Source organism: Prunus mume, linkage group LG2 (genome assembly GCF_029339155.1).
Source record: "Prunus mume cultivar Tortuosa linkage group LG2, ASM2933915v1, whole genome shotgun sequence".
In the NCBI taxonomy this organism is placed as follows: domain Eukaryota; kingdom Viridiplantae; phylum Streptophyta; class Magnoliopsida; order Rosales; family Rosaceae; genus Prunus; species Prunus mume.
This window is the reverse complement of record NC_142699.1, coordinates 20,584,549-20,604,563: the sequence shown is the minus strand read 5'-3', so window position 1 is coordinate 20,604,563 and position 20,015 is coordinate 20,584,549. Positions and strand designations below refer to the sequence as shown.

Below are 20,015 nucleotides of genomic sequence, written 5' to 3'. Positions count from 1 at the left end.
TCAAAGTTGATTTCAAAAAAAACATAGATGAACATTTAAGGAATTTTTTTAATTCCCAAAATACCATAATTCATTTTAAAAAATGACACCACCTCCACTTCCACATTCAACTCCACCATTTGCACTACCACATTCAATACCTCCACAACCACCGCCACAACCACCACCATCTCCACCTCCACCTCCACCTCCACCTCCTCCACCACCACCACCACCACCACTACCGCCACCACCATCACCACCACCACTACAACTACTATCACCACCACCTCCTCCAAAACCTCCACATCCACCACCACCTCCACAACCAACAACAGCACCACCTCCATGTTGCCACTGCCACCACCATCACTACCACCACCACCTCCACCTCCACCTCCACCTCTACCTCCACAATTGCCATCCCCACCACCACCACTACCACAACCACCAACCCACCTTCATCACCACCACCACCTCCACTCCATCACTATTAATACCACCACATAATTATTACATAACACTTTCAACATCATATCTATTTTAGTCATTATTTACAGTTACAATATTTTTATATTAAAATTTGCAAAACGGTTTTAACACTGCTTTTTGTACTAATAGCACTTTAAAAATATTGTTTACCAAACATATAACTAATTATTTTCAAAGCACAGTGAAAACAACTTTTTTTTAAAGTGCAGCAATTCCAAACTATGCCCTAGTTATCTTATTAGTTGATATTCTAATAATTTTACTTATTGGCTGTATTCTTGTGCATGATCTAACTCGATTGACTAATATATTGTTTTAAACTATTATACTGCTGCACAAAACGTCATGCAATTATTAATATTTCATTACACAAATAAGACAAACTTCTTGGTCGCTTTTTATTTTAATCCTATGGCTAAACTACTTTATTTTTAAATATCTGCAAAAAAAAATTATTTATCATAAAATAATATTTGCAGAAATGCTTACAACCCAGGTTGCAAAGTGTAGTCGTCCCCTGCATTTTTAGTCCAACTGGAAAATACTTTCATATTCTAATTAACAAGTTTTTGTCATAATTATGTCCAAGGTTTTTAAAATTCATGAGAAGTTAAAATTCAACATTAATTAATTCAGTAACTTCCACATAACATGAGAATTTTTTATTATTTACTATTTAATTTTTAAATCTTTTTTTAACTATATGTGAGGGATTTGAGTATTTTAAAGATTTAATTTGTAATGCCATTTAATTAAATAAATGATTCGATTCAATTATAATGGTTGGAAAAATTGCTTTATTTGAGCATTTGAAGGGCGTTGACTGGCATGAAAATATATAGACCAATTTCATCATATAATCTGAGCTTTGGCTTAAAGTAAACTTATGGAAGTTTGCTGGATTAGGATTTGTATGTCTTTTTTTAAAATAAAAAAATAGAAATTCTAGGATTGCATTCATAATTCAGCCAAAAAAGCCACTAGCCACAAAAGGTCATTACAATATTAGGGTAGTCTAACATCAAATTAAGACAATCTGGTGCGCCTCCACTAACGATCATGCAAAATCGAAGAAACTCTGGTATAAACATCCCAACTAAAATTGCAAAACTCAAAATAATAAAAAAGATATAAAGCTTGAAAAAAAACCAAGACATATAACAATACAAAATAAACACATATGAAATTGGTGGTCCTTAATTAAACACATAAAATTGCATTTAGCAAATTGCTACAACTAATCATATTATATTATACGTGTGGAGGTCAATCTATTAATTTATTAAATGCCTAGTTAGATAAGTTTAATTAGTTTTTGTTTAGACACTTGAATCAGCATCCATTGACCTAGGTTTATATAATAAAGACCAGTTGGTTTTTTTTTACTAAGAATCTTAATTATATACAAAAAGTTTTGAAAGGTTTTTTATAAGTGAGTGGCTTCCTAATCATGTGCCTGTGAACCATCAAACCGTTGGGTTGAGCTGTCAGCATGTACAAAAACCCTTGACCCTAATTATAGTTGTTAATTTTCTTAGCTAGATTTTGTAAGCATGTTTATTAGAGTACTAAAACCGGATTATACAATAAGATCATTGCTTATGATGTGTAACAAGTTAGAATTAATTAAGTTTTCACCAATAGCCTATGATCTGGACGTTGAATTTGAACAAGTTGTTTAAGTTGATTTGCATCTGCTGATTGCTGAAATTAAAATCTGTAAATATATTATGTATACTAGCTAAGACCAGCTGGCTGCTGAACATTAATTTCCTAAATTTTGTCCTTAGTTTTTACTTTTGTCTTATGCGAAAGATTATATGATAATATGGTAGTACGATCATGTGATATAACTTGTCTATGTGTTATAATATAAATGGATATATTATATGTATTGATATTATTCTCTAAAAGTGAGAAATATCAATCATGTCGTCCAACCACATATGTATAAATTATACCACGTGACTATATATACTACTATGTACCATACTATTCTATAATTGCTGAAAGCTACAAGTTTGAACTATTCATAAGTCTTAATAATTCCACTAAATTTTCCTTAATTATCATTATCTACACGTAATGGTACTCTACGTTTCCAAAAAATTTCCTATAGATTAAGAGAAGAGTCTCAGGGTACCTTATTAAAATAATTATCTTTTAAAATTTTCTTGTGGCCGCCGGCCCACTTTTTAATTAATGAACCACTTAATTTATTTCACCCGATGATTTCAGTTTCATGCTCTAAGAATTGGCCGTATGCCGTAGTGTACTCTCTCTCTCTCTCTCTCTATATATATATATATTGCTCAAAGGCTTCAAGCAATTTACCTCCAAATAATTCGTCTATAATTAGAATTTGGAGGATATGAGATTGTGACACTGACAGTGCAGGAGGGCGATGGATACACGACTCAGAAAATTTTACAGAGTTCGGTCGAATTAAGCTCTTTCTTTCACCAATTGACCTTACTGGGCAAGGCAAAGATCAATGTCTTTGTCAATTCAAATAATCTATTCAAATGGAGTTGTAAAAGACTGACCTTTATGCTCAAAGCTTATCTAAGTGATGCCAGTTACTATGAAGAATCAATATATTTTTTTAATTAACTATACTTTTATAACGAGTTAATGTATTTACAATAAAATTAAGCTATTACAATACAATTATTTATAACTAAGTAAGTATCAAACTTAACTCACCACAAATATATATCGTCATTCTCTAATTAAGTGAAAACAACTACTACTAAACCAAATATGAAATCAGTGAATTTGGTTAGCGATGTAATAAATGATATCATATTTGCTCCAAAAAAACAATATTGAAAAGATTAATTGGTTTGAACTTTCATCATATAGCAAGGACTTCTTCTTCTTCTTCTTCTTTTTTTATTTCATTTTTTACAATAGGGACTTCAATATTTAAGTAAAGAAATAACTATAAGACAGAAAACAAAAATGGTTGAAGCTTCATGTATTTATGCTTCAACTTCAAGACATGTTCATCATTTATGTTAAAATGTCATTAATTCTTAATATCATATGCTCCAAGTTGCCAACAATTTCTCTAAGTATATATACGACAACTGTGGCTTTCGAAAGGTCAGAATTAAGTTTCATTATTTTATTTTTTTGGTTATAGAAATATGGTTTTAATTGATGCAACCCAAGCTATTGATGTTAATAATGATGGTGGCACCGTGGCACGTTGCTAATTGGATATTTTTAATCAGGATTAGTTAAATTCATTAGACGATGACGAGGTTTTTCCCATTTCTTTTGTTTGCTTTAACGTACCTTTGTCGACCTCTATGTGCTCTTAGCAGTCACTAGTCATATATTTATGAAGATATACTTTTATAACGAGTAGACACAGAATCAAACCCCATATTTCACCATGAATAACTGGCTTGCCATTTTGAATTTGACAACCAAAGTGGTGCAATTTGACAGGTTTTTGAAAATTGTCACTTATTCTCAACAACAACAAAAAAGAACATTATTATCACGTAGAATGACAAATGTTAACACATACCTACAGGCTGCATATAGAAAATTCTAACACAATAGTCCACCACCCTTATTTTTAAAAAATTGTGACGTACATTTGTTTAAAAAAAAAATAGAAAATAAGCGTCCCCTCTGGTTTCTGAAAAACCCTCAAGAATGAGACAACAATGGTGTTTTTTTATAAATAAAATAGAAAAGATAAAAAATTACACCGAAAAGGCACCGAAAATCTGAAGGACCTATGAGATTTGAGAGGGGGGTGAAGGAAGTCAGTGGAGTCAAAGGTTTGATGACGGCGGATGAGGTTTGACCCAAATAAGGCAGGCAGGCAGGCAGTCGTGTGACGTTTTTACAACTCTTAAGTCTCTCTCTCTCTCTCTCTCTCTCTCTCTCTCTCAACAATGTTGAAATTGAACATAGCCATAGCTACCTAGCTACGTCTGTTTATATAATTTAAATAATTTAGTATCAGTAATGGTCCAAACTTAAAATATTGAATTGCTTCTTGGAGGGTATTTGGCTAATACCCGGCTCCTCTTTAAAAAACTGTGATTGGGTTGTATGTATGTATATGCAAATTAAAGATAAGCACTGGGTGTATATTGAATATACACAAAGTCAAAATCCATAGGCTCCATCTCTCTCTCTCTCCCTACAAATATAGAAGAAGCCAAACTGCGGCTATGGAAATGCCGAAGAGGCGTTCAAAAGCAATGGAGAACAACAATACTGAGGAAAATTCTTTCCTTGGAAATACACCAGTGGAAGACAAAACTAAGAAATCTGATGGTCATGATGAAGAGGGTACTTCCATGGAGATGGAAATAAGCAAGGTGAATTTCATGTGTATTTGCATGCCACTTATTTAAATTAATGTCGTTGAAACTTGAAACTTGATGAGATTGTTCACTGTTTATTGATGTATATACATGAGATGTTTTCACTCTTTTTAGTGTTCTCTTATTCCATTCATCATCATAAATTTCTTTCTGATTTAAGAGTACTATAAATTCTCGTATTTTACGTATATATCGTCTTGTTTTGATCTTAGTCTTCCTCATCCATGGATATCACAATTCAGGGAGGACGTGGGTGGCTTGCTGAACCAGAGCAAACAAACACTTTGATGCCGTCTTCTTCTGCAGGAAAAGATAGAGCCCTTATCAAGCACCCACAGGTGAGAAAATTACAAACTTAGAGTAAGAAGGAAACACACATGAGGCTGTATTGTCTATAGAGTTATTAATAATTTCTTCTTCTTTATATGTTTTGATCAAATATAGCTGATTTAAGCATATAGGATGATGAAATCTTAATCTCATCAGCTCATATAGAATAGATCTGGCTTATCATCAAAACCTATGCCTTTAAAAGATGCTCACATGAATCTAGCAGACGGGCCCACCAAGTAAATATATATTTAAGTCGTCGTATGAACCACCATATCTTGATTTCATTCAGTGATATTAAGGTCTAATTAATATATATATATATATATATTTTTTCCCATGTGCAAATTTTTATATCTCAACATGATATTATTGAACTCGACACCATCTTCTAAATCATTTGCTTCTTTTTTTTTTTTATAGATTTTTTTAAATAAAAATCTAAATCTAAATCATTCATAACTTGTATATATAGTTCTCCCTTCCAGTAAGATTTCACTAAAAGTTAATTCATAAAATTAAGCCAAAAAAATTTATTTGTATTGTCACCAGGAGGATGAGCTCCAATCAGCTAAAGCTGAAATGGGGGAGGTTAAAGAAGAAAATGAAAGGTTAAAGCTGTTACTATCGCGAATCGTGAGGAATTACCAGTCTCTTCAGATGCATTTTCATGGCCTTCTTCAAAAAGATGAAGAAGCTAAGAAATCTATGGATCCTAGTAGTTCTGCTCGTGATCAGTCGAACGAACAAGATGAAGAAGCTGATGAACTTGTGTCCCTTAGCCTTGGAAGAAGCTCAAGCATTGATCAGCCCAGAAAGGATGAACAGATGAAAAAGACTAGCCATTTCAGTAAAAATGGGAAGGTGACGATGAAGAAGGGCTCAACGGAGCTGGACTTGCACTGGAGTTGGGCTGCAGATTTGAGCCAGCTGCTGATCAATCAACTGAAGTTGTTATGAAGAATTCAAGCTCTGATAATAGCTGCGGAGACCCCAAGGAAGACGACCCGACTGAGATATGGCCACCTGGCAAGACTTCGAAGACAACAAGAAGTGGGGATGATGAGGTTTCACAACAAACCCATTTAAAGAAAGCTAGGGTTTCTATCAGAGCTAGATGCGATGCTCCAACGGTTAGTATATATCAAACTTAATTTAACCTTTCAAGCATAATTTTCATGCATGCCATCAACAATATACTGAAAGTTACTTGCATGCTAGCTTGCTTGAATAATTTATTAACACCTTTGATATTATCGGGTTAAGGTTATATTGTCAGATTGTAAATGTAGATCACATATTCAAGTGAAAAATTAACTTAATCAATGATTTAGATTCACAATCTTTATATGTTGCTTGACAACATGATTATTCATCATGACATGCACGGCTAGCTATTTTATATATACTTGATCATGGATTAATCGAATATTGTTTTATAGATGAATGATGGATGCCAATGGAGAAAATATGGACAGAAAATAGCAAAAGGAAATCCATGCCCTCGAGCGTACTATCGATGCACTGTCTCACCATCCTGCCCCGTGAGAAAACAGGTATACATATATCTTCTGATCCTCAAATTATTTGAATATATTCTATTGCAAGCATGAGAAAAAGAAACTATTAAATAGCATTGCTTGGATGGTTAGGATATGAAATTTGTTATTGTTCAACTTTCAGGTGCAAAGATGTGCTGATGACATGTCCATACTAATCACAACCTACGAAGGAAGCCACAACCATCCACTTCCTATGTCAGCCACAGCCATGGCCTCCACCACCTCCGCCGCGGCTTCCATGCTTCTGTCTCACTCCTCCACCTCCCAACAAGGCCACACCGCCACGGCACCCATCTCTGCCTCCACAAACCTCCAAGGACTAAACTTCAGTACAAGTACTCTCTCCCAAAATTCAAGACTACCACAACACTTCTATTTCCCCAACAGTTCAATCTCAACCACAAATTCCCACCCAACCATCACTCTTGATCTTACTGCTCCATCTCCCTCTCACTTTGGAAGATTTCCTGCAGCTGTCTTCTCTTCCAACCCAAGATATCCCTCCACATGTCTCAATTTTTCCTCATCTCCCTCCTCTTCTTTAGACCACAACAACCACACATTGCAGTTGCAAGCACCTTGGAACAACAATAATCACACAGCAGCTGGCTATTTGAACTACGGGAATAGAGTACTTAACCAAGTTGGGTCAGCTCTAAGCATGGGAAAGCAATCAATATTTCAAGAACCTAATAATTTGTACCAATCTTACATACAAAATCAGAAGCCTCCTCCTCCTCCTCCTCCTCCTCCTCCTCCTCTTCCTCCCCCTCCTCATCAGCAGTTGATGCTAACAGAGACAATAGCCTCTGCAACAAAAGCAATCACATCAAACCCTAAATTCCAATCAGCATTAGCAGCTGCACTCACATCATTTGTTGGTACTAATAATGGGGGTAGTGCTACTACTGGGGTCAGAGAAAATCATCATCATCATCAGCATCAAAGTAGCACTTCTACAGAAAGTGCATCTGGGCTGAAATTGAAGTGGGCTGAATCTTTGACAACAAATCCAATCTACCCACCAAGCCCAAATGGAATAGGGTGCGCATCAAACTACTTGAACAAATCTTCGTGATTATTGATTCGTATTATCTTCCTGAGTTTCTAGCTAAGCCAGTCTTAGAGCAGGGGATGATGTAATGTAAATTAATTAAGACTAATACAGCTTGTAAAATTTTATGTTACAGAATTCACATTATTATAATCTATACATATTTTGTGGGTCAGGCCCAATAAACCCAGTAGGCCCAAGTAAATGAACCCAACTAATTCCAAATAAACCTAAAGCCCAATGCGCATCCACCTACCTACACATGGCAAAGCTAGCTTCATGCATGCAAAAACAGAGAAATAGGGTACCAAATATCAATTGGTTCTGGAAGAGTGTTGGAAATTAGAAAGTTACTAGCAATGATGCCTACGTGATGTTGCGGGTTTTGAAATCGTGCAAAATGTGTATAAAGTCTTGAAAATATGCAGGGAAAATAATACTATTTATATAAGGACAAACTATGGTAAACCCCCCAACTTATAGGATCATTTATGAGTTCATACCCGATTTTAGGGACATTTACCAGTACATACTTCAACGTCGCGAAAACCCTACAATTTGCTCTCTCCGTTAGCCAAACCATTAGTGAATCTATTAAATGCTGACGTGACGAATGTTGGTTCCATTTTTTAATGAGGTGGACTTACAGGTGGACAAATAAATAATAAAAAATTATCTTTAATAAAAAAATCAAATTAAAACTAAAAAAACAAATAAAATAGAAAAAGGTAAAAAGACACAAACAGCCCCATTCCATCTCCTCCCTTCCAGCAACCCACCCTCCTCACACCCTCCGAGCCATCGCAACCTAGTTCTGGTGGACTCAGGAATTTTTTAGCAGAGGTGCAATTTTGAAAGACTAAAAACTCTTTGTGGATTGAACATCTAAGGCTTTTTACCTAGATTGACTTTAGGTCCCTTCATGTATTCATATCATACATGAAAAATTGTTCTATGTAAAAATATTGACTTAAGTATTAAAAATGGTTTTTCGGAATAATCATTTTCTTAAGATAATTTTTGGCGGTTTTTATTCCTTACATATCAAATAAGAAAACTTGATTTTATAAGATTTTATTATAAAATATATATTGACTTAATGAGCTATCATTTTTAGCCTAAATCGTATTTTGCACTAAAATCGATTTTTCAAATTTTGATTTGGGGGGAATTTGATTTTCTAGTATTTTTATTTGAATCCAAATGGGGGGTACTTCCTTATTTACATTGTAAACTTAAGTAAATGAAGTAATATAAAAATAAATGAAAGTAAAAAGACAAAGACAGATTTACTTAAATGTTGAAGATGGAAATAAGATAATCTGTATACCACCACCAGATGAGAAAATTGGCAATTTCAAGTACCTACAATGGTTTTTTTGGTGAGTGGAGGTGCAGCTGCACCTTCTTGCTCCTTAACAGTCCGCCTCAACCAGCCTAAGTTCTTTGGGAGGAAGAGACAACGAGTGGATGATGTCGCACGCTACCGACTGGGAAAGGTCAATCCAAGAAGGGCAGCGGTGGAATCGCGAGGGCCTATGAGCGACGACAACTCCACCGGTGCCGAATGCTAACGTTGTGGGGTTTAGGTTCTCTACGTCGGAGCCTCGCTAGTTGAGTGAGGCATGCCATGTCGCGAGTTGAGCTTGGGGAAGTCCATTCCTTGAATTATACTGAACGAATTCGAATTTTTATATTTTTCTCAGCCAAGCATTTTCTATTTCATAGGCACTGACTTTTTAGATGTTTAGATGTGGTTTTGTTTTGTTTGATGAGGAAAGGCAGATGATGAACGTAACTGTGCTATTTGTGAGAGTTCAAATCTCGCTTCTTTCTGTGGAGAAGATGGTGGATGCGAGGGAAATGTTTATGTCTCCACCAATGAAAAGCCCACAACGCAAAACACTTGGATTGCTAGCATGGCAATCTTTTGGCGTCGATGTCGATGTCTGTCTTGCTCCTAATTTAAGCCATTGATTCACTTTGCAAACTTTTGGGCCCTGCTTTTTAGGTCAACTCTTTCAATAATAACATTTTGTGTTTGATTTATTTATTTCAATAATAATGAAAAATATAAAATCAATTGAGTTATTTTCGGAAATTTTGATTGTCATATATATATATATATATATATATATATATATATAGGTGTTTACCTTTTAATTTTGGCTAAAAGTCACTTTTGGTCCATATAGTTTGGCACTTCAACTATTTTTGACCCTATAGTTTCATTTTCGTCAATTTTGACCATGTAGTTTCGTATTTGTAGCAACTCAATGATAAGTTAGTATTCATGTCAATTTCTTTAACGATTTAAAATGGCAACTTCGTCAACCCAAAATCCTTGAGCATAAAAGCTCGTCTGAAACTCCCTTAATTTCTTGAAATTGGTCATTTGGGTTTAGGGTTCTTCAAAAATTGGGATTAGTAGTTGAATTTTGAGCCTTTATATGAAATGAGGAGAATTTCAAATAAGTTTGTATGAACAAGGGTTTTGGGTTTACGAAATTGTCCCTTATATCATTAAAGAAATTGACAAGAATACTAACATGTCTTTAAATTGCTACAAATACAAAACTACAATGGCAAAATTGACGGAATTGAAATTACATAGTCAAAAGTGGTTGAAGTGCCAAATTATAGGGATCAAAAGTGACTTTTAGCCTTTAATTTGTTTACTAAATAAATTAATACCTCCACTTTTACCTTAACAATACATGTTATGGAAATTTATGAACCTGATGAGTTATTATTAAATCCGAATCTTGGACACCCAACTATATATAATATAAATCTTTTCATGATTATGTTTCATAATAGTGTGACAATTATTTGGAGTGGTGAGCATTTCTAGCTCCAAAGTTTACAACTAAATACTTCTCTTTCGAGGGTCTATTCAATTACATTACAAATACTTTGAGCATTTAACTACAATGATGAGATGAGCAATGAGGGAAAACAAGGGGGTACTTTGTATCAAAGTTTTGGTTGGGATGAAGAAAAAGAAAACAAGGTTTGAACATATCTAAGTTCAAAATGGTTGTTACATTGGCTTTTGCTTCTTCGGCACTCTCTGCAACTTCCTCCACTTGAGGTGGGTGTTATACGACCGCCCAGAAAAGACCATGAAAACAGACCCCCATTGCTTTGTTGACATAGGATTGCCACTCAGCAAGGAAGACACCACAATGCTTACTAACTTGCGGGTAGTGGTACTAATGATTGTGTTGGCTTGGTGGTCTTGCGGTAGATGAGGGGAATTCTATGTCTACTACCAGGTACAACTTTTTTACATTTTTGCCGAAAGGACTCTCTGAACAGGTAATTTATTTACTGGCTTCCGGTCTGCATGGATATGGTTATATTGGAATTTAGAAGTTTTTATGTGATTTGCTCTGGAAATTTCTTATTCTTATTTTTAAGATAACTTCTTATTATTCTTCTTTTGGATTTCCGACCAAAATCGGATAAAGGGATTGGATTTCCGACCAAAATGGGGAATTATTTGGGGTCGGTTTTGGGGATTAATGTTCGGATTAAAAAGAAAAAGAGCATATTTTTCTGGGCCAGGCCCAAGTAACTGCTTAATTGACCCCAATTAATTCCGCATAAAACTAGTAAACTCGAAAGCCCAACACGTATCCACTTACACATGGCAAAGCCGGTTTCATGCATGCAGAAACAGAGAAACAGGTAACTAACTGGTTCTGGGAGGAGAATGATCTGAGAACCCAAAAATCAAATTCTGAAAGCCATTGGAATCACAAACGTTGAGGTACCAAATACCAAACAATCCTCTAGCATTAATTTTCTTCATCTTTCTTTAGCTGTTAAACAATTTCATGGTTTTTTGTTGAGAATTGTATTTTAGAGTATAGTAATTGCTTATTGAGCCATAGATTAATCAGAAAAATCAATCGATTGTGATTTAAAGGGATATTGAAAATTGCTTTTGTGCCTCTAGTGTACATATGGCACATCCACAACCCCAAGAACAAGAGGTCGAGAGTCCTAAAATCTCGGCCTACGACGCCTACTTCGAAACAGTCCAGTCCAGGAAGAAATTACCAGGTCCCCTACAAGAGAATTTGACATTTGCATTTTCAAAAGTTCCAGTTTCAGCTTTCCAAGGAGTTCCTGGAGGCAAAGGTAAATAACAATAATACCAATAGTTAGCTGCTTCAAATTAAACATTGCCCTCTAAAAGTCTCTAAAATTTTCATGATTTGCAGTGATTGAGATTGGAGCGGATACATGTATTGCTGACGCAGTGAAGGTTCTGTCTCAACACCACATTTTGTCAGCTCCTGTGAGGAACCCAGAAGCAGAGGCAAATGCAGATTGGAGTGACAAGTACCTTGGGATCGTAGATTACTCAGCCATTCTTCTTTGGGTGCTGGAGACTTGTGGACTTTCTCCATCAGTTTGTTCAGCAACTGTTGCTGGAGTTGGTGGGGCAGGAGCTATGGGAGCCATTGGAGCTGTTGCATTGGGTGTCACAGGTCCTGCTGCAGTTGCAGGCCTAGCTGCTGCTGCAGTTTGTTCTGCTGTGGCTGGTACTGCCCTCGGCAAAATAGGTGAAAACATTGCTACATTTTGAAAACAGTAGGAAGATAAAATAAAAAAAGGACATTCGTGCACCTCGTCTAAGTGACATATAAAGTGAAGACTAGGTGTCACTTGAACAAATGGTTACTCGTTTATAATTTTACACAATTGAATAGTTAATCTTTTCTCTCCTCGCGGAGAGAATGCATTCTAAATTGGATCCACAACAAGCAGTTTGTGGATTCTACTTCTGTTTTGGCTCATCAAAGATAACCAAAAAAGTCATTGGGGAAAACCATATTTTCTAACAGGTACGGCTGCAGAGAAAGGGGAGGGTAAAGATTCTCCCACAGGTGCCAATAATTTGAGCGAAGATTTCGACAGCATTATACTACAAGATGAACACTTCAAGTCAACCACAGTAAGTTTATCTCTACCAGAAGAATCACTTGAATTAACCATACATGAAATTTACTTGAATGTTTCAGGTGAGGTCAATACTTAAATCGTTCCGATGGGCGCCATTCCTTCCAGTTGGGACAGACAGTTCTATGTTGAGTGTCATGCTGCTACTCTCAAAATACAGAATGAGAAATGTACCTGTAATAGAACCAGGCCAACCCAACATCAAAAACTTCATTACTCAATCAGCAGTTGTTCATGGTCTTGAGGGGTGCAAAGGAATGGAATGGTTTGACTGCATTGCTGCAAAGCGCATCTCTGATTTGGGGCTTCCTTTTATGGTCTCTAATGAGGTAAGGTTGCCTAGGCAGGCCTCTGGTTACTTACTTTGGAATTTGGAGTTTGATTATTAATAATGTTCCTTTATATTCTTGGGCAGGTTATTAGTGCAAATATCAATGATCCAATACTAGAAGCTTTCATGAAAATGAGAGAGAACGAAGTTGGTGGTCTTCCAGTTGTGGAGGGGACAAAGAAGAAGATAGTAGGTAATGTCAGCATAAGCGATATCAGATACTCTTTGCTCAAACCAGAGCTCTTCTCCAATTTCAGGTATTAAAAGGCAAGCTTTGGACCATTTTCACCTACCTTTTCACAAGTTACATTCATCGTTTTATTTTATTTTTATACAACCGATATTGGGGGAGGGAGGGAATCAAACCTAGGACCTCAAATACAGGGTTTCACAAGTTACATTATTCACAATGAATTTGAAGCACTAATCTGCATAAACTGATTTCTGTCAAAGAAATAACAAAGCAATGCTTGGTTTGACTTTGCCCTATCTCTCTTTCAGGAATCTGAGTGTTAAGGACTTCATGAGCGCCATATCAAAAAACCAGGGGAAAGCAATGTCACCAATTACATGCAATCACCAGTCCAGTCTTGGTTATGTGATTGAAACCCTAGCTTCCAAGTCGGTGCATAGGATTTATGTGGTGGATGGGGAGGAATGCCAAGTTGTTGGTGTCATTACACTCAGAGATGTGATTTCTTGCTTCATTTCTGAGCCCCCCAACCACTTTGATGCCTACCTGGGCTTTGCCGTGAAGCAGATAATGAAGCACTGAGACATCAGTTTATTAAAAACTCATATGCACATGCAGATAGTGAAAAAAAGAGGTTACAATTGACTATTGAGTAGCAAAATTTACTCTTCTCAAACTAAAGCCTGGGAGGTTGGCAGCTCTCTTGATAATTTTTATATTGTATAAACTAATACAGGTTGCTTGTAGAATTTTATAGAATGATAGAATTGAGCTTAATTTTGAAACCATTTCAAGTAAGATATTCCAACATTAATAAATCATGTCAAAAATTAAACACTAACTTCTCACTAAATAAGACGTAATGTGTGTAACCTGTTTATTAAATAAGTTAAGTTAGGCCATATTGTTCTTGATCTGTTAATCCACAGATTATACCACTAAGCAAAACAAAAAAACCTATTATACGAATTCTATAATTGTAACTACGGAATCTGATCCCTAAATAAATAGAAAAGGCAAAGTTTTCTCACAAGGAAAAACAGAGCGATGTAGAGATTAGTGCAGATGGTAGGTATGTTCTTGTGTATCTGCACAAGCGATTCACGATTCCTGGGCCAGGCCAGGCCCAACTTAACGATTTAGTAATCAACTCGGTCCCATGACAAGTGGTGAGTTGAAGACCCGACACTTGTCGGGTTCCTCCACATGGCAAAGGCAGGCTTCTTGCATGCAGCAGCAGAAGCCAAGGTAACTGTTTCGGAGAAGAGAAGCATCAAAGTTTCCACAGAACAGCAACCAATACCAGTTTCTGAATCCATTGGAAGAAGCACAACGTATTTGGTGGAGGTATCCAATATACCAATCCTTGAGAATTTTATTTAGTTTTGTTTTTGGTCTTCTCTGCTAACTACAATAGATTTGGATTATTTTGTTTATATATGCAAACTCATAGGATGCAATGGAACTCTGCAATGGTTTCTTGATCAAAATTTTATTTATTTAGTTGTTTATTAAGATCTCTTATGTTAATCAGCATAATCTGAGGCCGAATTAACCATACATGATCAAAATTTAGAAGCTGAAAAAACCATTTGGTTGGAACCCTGAAATTTGTTTTCTTGAGCATATTGATCTCACCCCAGAAGGGCGAGCCAATCGTACAAATCAAATGAATTATGGTTTCTGAAAGGGAATTCTAGCATTCTACGTCTTCATATGAATGAAGCCATTGAATAGTTTCCAATTTCTGCCTCTAGCGCATATATGGCACAACCACAAGCACAAGAAGAGATCACGGAAAGATGTAAGATTTCAAGCTACGATGCCTACTTCGAGACCATCCAGTCGAGGAAAAAACTACCTCGTTCGCTGCAGGAGGTTTTAACATCTGCATTTGCAAAAATTCCTGTTTCATCTTTCCCGGGAGTACCTGGAGGCAAAGGTAATAATTCATCACTGTCTCTCATTTATTTGGACAACATAGGAATTGAATGAGATAACTAAAACAGCGTCCTATTACATTATTATCTGCAGTAATTGAGATTGGAGCAGATGCAACTGTCAGTGATGCCGTTAAGATTCTTTCCGAACACAACATTTTGTCGGCTCCTGTGACAAACCCAGAAGCAGAAACAAGTTCAGATTGGAGGGAGAGGTACCTAGGACTCATAGATTACTCTGCCGTTATTCTTTGGGTGTTGGAGAGTGCAGAACTAGCTGCAGTTGCTCTGTCAGCGACTTCGGCAACAGCTGCTGGAGTTGGTGCAGGGGCAGTGGGCGCTGTGGGGGCACTAGCATTGGGTGTGACTGGTCCTGCTGCAGTTGCAGGTTTAACTGCTGCTGCAGTTGGGGCTGCTGTAGCTGGTGGTGCAGCTGCGGACAAAGGAATGGGCAAAGATGCTCCCACGGCTGCTGATGAATTGGGCAAAGACTTTTACAAAGTTATACTGCAAGATGAACCCTTCAAGTCAACCACAGTAAGCTTATCTCTACCATGAAGATTCTGTGTAGAGTATTGGTTGCCTTTTGAACACAGAGAGCTATCTGTCAATTCTGAATCACTTGGTTCCACTTCTTCAAAAAATAAATTGACGAGCATATTGCTGTATCTATATTGCAGAGTACCCTGTTTGTGATTTGGAAGCAACCACATTAATAGGGACTGTTGCTCTTGTACTCATTTAAGTTATCTGACTGAATGGCAGTATGTGATATGTACTTGTGTGTTTCAGGTAAGGCCAATACTAAAATCCTTCCGCTGGGCACCTTTCATTCCATTAGCAACAGATAGTTCTATGTTGAGCGTTATGCTACTACTTTCAAAATATAGGCTGAGGAACGTACCTATAATAGAACCACGTCAACCCAATATTCAGAACTACATTACTCAATCGGGACTTGTTCAGGGTCTTGAGAGATGCAAAGGAAGGGACTGGTTTGACTGTATTGCTGCGAAGCCAATCTCTGATTTCGGACTTCCTTTTATGTCATCTGATGAGGTAAGGTTGCCTGGTCACCGAAACATTCATCTCGCTGGCTAGGGAATTTGGAGTCTGAATATTATTGTTCCTTTGCTTTCTTCGCCAGGTTATTAGCATTGGGAGCAATGATCTAATACTGGAAGCTTTCAAGAAGATGAGAGATAACCAAATAGGTGGTCTTCCCGTAGTAGAGGGGCCAAAGAGAAAGATCGTTGGTAATGTCAGCATGAGAGATATCAGATACTTGCTGCTCAAACCCGATCTCTTCTCTAATTTCAGGTATTCGAAGACAAACTTTGAACCATTTACCCCGCCCATCCTTTGCAGAAATTACATTGTGCGCTTGGTCCACACTATGGACTGTAGAGTGCTTTAATCCTCTCAACTTCATGGACTAAACATTCACCATTGGATGCCCTGCCGTTTACTTTGATAGTGAGAAAGGATCTAAAATACCTATGAATGAAATTGAACTCATGTAGTTGTGAATTTGAACTAATCTGCTTGCACTGATTTCTATTATAAATAAAACCATGGCTTTGATTACTCATCAGAGGCAATCACCTGCTCCTTTTCTATATAGACATCTTGCAAGTCAGTCTTGATGGACTACTTAATCCGTGTGCCTCTTTCTTTCAGGAAGCTCACTGTTAGGGACTTCATGAGCACCATCACAACAACCCACGAAATTGGAAAAGTCATCCAACCAATTACATGCAAGCTGGAGTCGACTCTTGGCAATGTGATTCATAGTCTTGCTTCCAAGTCCGTTCATAGGATCCATGTGGTTGCTGGGGAGGAAGGGGAAGTTGTTGGTGTCATTACACTCAGAGATGTGATCTCTTGCTTTATTTTTGAACCACCAAACCACTTTGATGACTACATGGGGTCTGCAGTGAAGGAGATGTTGAACCAGTGAGCCTTCTGTTTGTGGAAAACTTATATGGAGATGCAGAGACAGTATCAAAATTTTCGTTTGGGACCATAAAACAGTTGACAATGAGTTGTAGTTGTTTGTTTCGTGTATCTACTTTTGATGTATTCTTAATAAACTAAAGCCAGGGAGCTTTCTCAGTGTTTTATCATTCATCAATCCTCTAATCTTTTCTGCATCCTCCCACCTGCCAAGTGCAGCATATATCTTTGACAGGATCACGAAAGGTGTTGGGTTCTCTGGTTCTAATTCTGAAAGTTTTATAGCCATTTCTTTCCCCAGTTGTGAATCTAAATGAGATTCACAAGCACCTAGCAAAGATGCAAAAACTGCTCCAGAAGGCTCTGATAATTCTTGTATCAACTCTCGGGCTTCATCCAACCTGCCAGTTCGACCCAAAAGATCAATCATGCAACCAAAATGAGCTGGATTTGGTTTAAGACCATAATCTCTGTTCATCATCCTAAAAAATTGCCATCCTTTGTCCACTAAACCAGTGTGACTGCACATAGATAGAAGACTGGTGAAAGTTGCTGCATTAGGTTGTACTTTTGCATCCAACATCTGGTCAAAGATCCCAAATGCAGATTCATTATCTCCATTCCTTCCATACCCAGATATGATTGCGTTCCAAAATGCAGGATCATTAGGTTTTATCTGAAACCAATCAAAAATTCTTCTTGCCCAAGAAGACTGCCCACATTGCATGTACATGTCAATAAGAGCAGTGGAAATGAACAGATCATTGCTAATAGAGGTTCTAATTGCAAGCCCATGGACCTCTTTTCCACATTGCAGAGCAGATAAATCTGCACACGCTGGTAGAAGACTTGTGATAGATTTTAAACTTGGGACGACACCAGCTGATTGCATTCTCCTAAAATACACAAAAGCTTCAATCGCCTTCCCTAGTTGTGAAAACCCACTGATCATGGAATTCCAAGCAACCGAATCCGGTTTAAATCCTTCAGATTCCAACTGTTCAAATAGCTCAACAGCATTCTCATTCTGCGCATTCAACATCATTCCAGAAATCATGGCGTTCCATGTAAACAAATTCCTGTTTTCATTTAGTTCTTTGAAAGTACCATATGCCAGCTGCCAACAACCACACTTAGAATACATGTCCACAAGTGCTGTTCCCAGCATAGTATCAAGCTCCACTTCAATTTTCATCATCAACCCGTGAACTTGCTTGCCAAATCGGAGATACAAAAGACTAGCACAGGCAGAAAGAACAGACAGCAACGTAACTGAATTGGGATTTTCACCTGTACATGCTCTCATTTTCTTAAAAATATCCAACACCACATGAGGAACCCCATTCTGCAAAAGCCCTGAAATAAAAGCATTATAGCTCACTATGTTCTTGATGGGCATTTCTTCAAACACCTTTGCAGCCGAAAACAACCCTCCGTAGTTCGAATACACAGTCAGAACCGAGGTTGCAACATAAACATCACTCTCAACACCCAGCTTTACCGCCAAGCAGTGCATTTCCATGCCATGCTCTACATTTCCACATGCAGATAACATACTAGCTATCGTAACTGAATTGGGCCTGAACCCTCCAGGCCCTACGTTCTTAAATAACCGCAAAGCCTCTCTACAGTTCCCATTTTGCAGAAACCCTGTAATCACCGCATTCAACGAAGCCAAGTTCCGTTCAGGCATTTCTTCGAACACCTTCACTGCGTCGCCGATAAGATGAAGTTTCATGTACACATCGGTGAGAGCCGTGGCTGAATAAACATCAGCCGAAAACCCACTTTTCATAAGATGAGTATGCAGAATTTGGGCATGTGGGGCTGATTGAAGCTTGCCACAAGCTTTGAGAAGAGGAGGGAATGTGAATTTGTGAGGACGCAAAGAAGCAGAGTGGAGCTGAGCGTACAAGCAAAGGGCATCTCTGTATAACCCATCTGCGACAAGTCGAGCTATTTCGCGCTTCATGGGTTGGTTGGTTTTCAAAAATGGCTCGCATCACCAAATGCAAATTCGGATAATTTCTCTGCTGCCATTTCTTCGTGTTTTTTTTTTTGTCCCTTTTCTTTCAGAAATTGGATTTGGAATGGGTTGGGCTATGATCAAGTACGAAAATGTGGTAAACATACAAATGGGCTTTTGAGTTTGGCCCAATCTCCCAGCAAGATTTGTTGGCGCAGCCGACGAGCATAGCATGTGGTGTGGGGATATAGAGAATCAAAGATTGATATCTACTTTCCCGGACACTGCCATGATGATAATTGAATGGTTGTATAGCCTCACAAGGATGATTCCAACTTAAATGCAAAAGGTCATACTCATTGTTTTTATTAATTTTCACATATGCTAATTAATTGTGTCAATTTAGTTATTATTATTATTTGTTATCAAATAAATACTTTATTTAAAGACAATAAACAACTGGCATATCAATACATGAGATTGCCAAGAAAAGACAATCTGCAACCCAACCTATGAAAGTCGCAAACAAAAACGTATTTTATAAGACATCTTTTCACAAATAGTTCATTCTATCATAACATATTATAAAATGAAAAAAAAATCCTTATAATGCTTATTTGGAGAGAAAAAAAAACCCAAATAGCCACTTGTCATAATCTAAAAACCAATTAAAAAATAACAAATAATTAATTATGAATTTTTCTCTCTAAATTTAAAGTTCTATATGAGTCTTTATATAATATATTATATTAAAATAAACTTATTTGATAAACATGTCATGTTTACGTATTTATGAGCCAAATAAAAAATAAAAAAAATATTGTATCTGCAATGTAGATGTTAGTGCAAGAATCTTTTCTTTGTAAAAAGCCATCCACTACTT

At 37.0% G+C, this 20,015-nt stretch overlaps 4 protein-coding genes across 6 annotated transcripts; 3 read left to right on the top strand and 1 right to left on the bottom strand.

Annotated features, from left to right (window-relative positions):
- Positions 1-4,608: 4,608 nt before the first annotated feature.
- On the top strand, positions 4,609-7,958 carry LOC103321616 (WRKY transcription factor 72A-like). Its single transcript, XM_008223441.2, is given in 7 exon segments — positions 4,609-4,820; positions 5,039-5,164; positions 5,709-6,014; positions 6,017-6,289; positions 6,599-6,712; positions 6,840-7,736; positions 7,738-7,958. Coding segments are annotated over 7 exon segments (1,890 nt in total). The 5' UTR covers positions 4,609-4,670; the 3' UTR covers positions 7,762-7,958.
- Positions 7,959-11,466: 3,508 nt separating this feature from the next.
- On the top strand, positions 11,467-14,019 carry LOC103321696 (SNF1-related protein kinase regulatory subunit gamma-1-like). The gene is made up of 7 exons (XM_008223519.3): positions 11,467-11,547; positions 11,737-11,921; positions 12,005-12,349; positions 12,632-12,741; positions 12,809-13,075; positions 13,162-13,334; positions 13,579-14,019. The coding sequence occupies exons 2-7, from the start codon at positions 11,744-11,746 to the stop codon at positions 13,850-13,852; spliced, it is 1,347 nt and encodes a 448-aa protein (XP_008221741.1). The 5' UTR covers positions 11,467-11,547; positions 11,737-11,743; the 3' UTR covers positions 13,853-14,019.
- Positions 14,020-14,821: 802 nt separating this feature from the next.
- LOC103321618 (Pentatricopeptide repeat (PPR) superfamily protein) lies at positions 14,822-19,220 on the bottom strand. Of its 3 annotated transcripts, XM_008223445.2 has the most exons (3): positions 16,816-19,220; positions 15,291-16,668; positions 14,822-15,200 (listed from the first exon to the last, which is right to left on the bottom strand). In XM_008223445.2, the coding sequence occupies exon 1, from the start codon at positions 19,136-19,138 to the stop codon at positions 17,279-17,281; it is 1,860 nt and encodes a 619-aa protein (XP_008221667.2). In that variant the 5' UTR covers positions 19,139-19,220; the 3' UTR covers positions 14,822-15,200; positions 15,291-16,668; positions 16,816-17,278. The 3 variants fall into 3 exon arrangements, with proteins under 3 accessions (XP_008221667.2, XP_088903560.1, XP_088903561.1); XM_089047434.1 differs by having other exon boundaries at positions 15,291-19,220; XM_089047435.1 differs by having other exon boundaries at positions 15,430-19,220.
- Positions 15,035-17,340, top strand: LOC103321617 (SNF1-related protein kinase regulatory subunit gamma-1-like). The gene is made up of 5 exons (XM_008223444.3): positions 15,035-15,212; positions 15,305-15,747; positions 16,003-16,269; positions 16,358-16,530; positions 16,891-17,340. Exons 1-5 carry the CDS (start codon positions 15,035-15,037, stop codon positions 17,168-17,170), a joined length of 1,341 nt encoding a protein of 446 aa, XP_008221666.2. The 3' UTR covers positions 17,171-17,340.
- Positions 19,221-20,015: the final 795 nt, after the last annotated feature.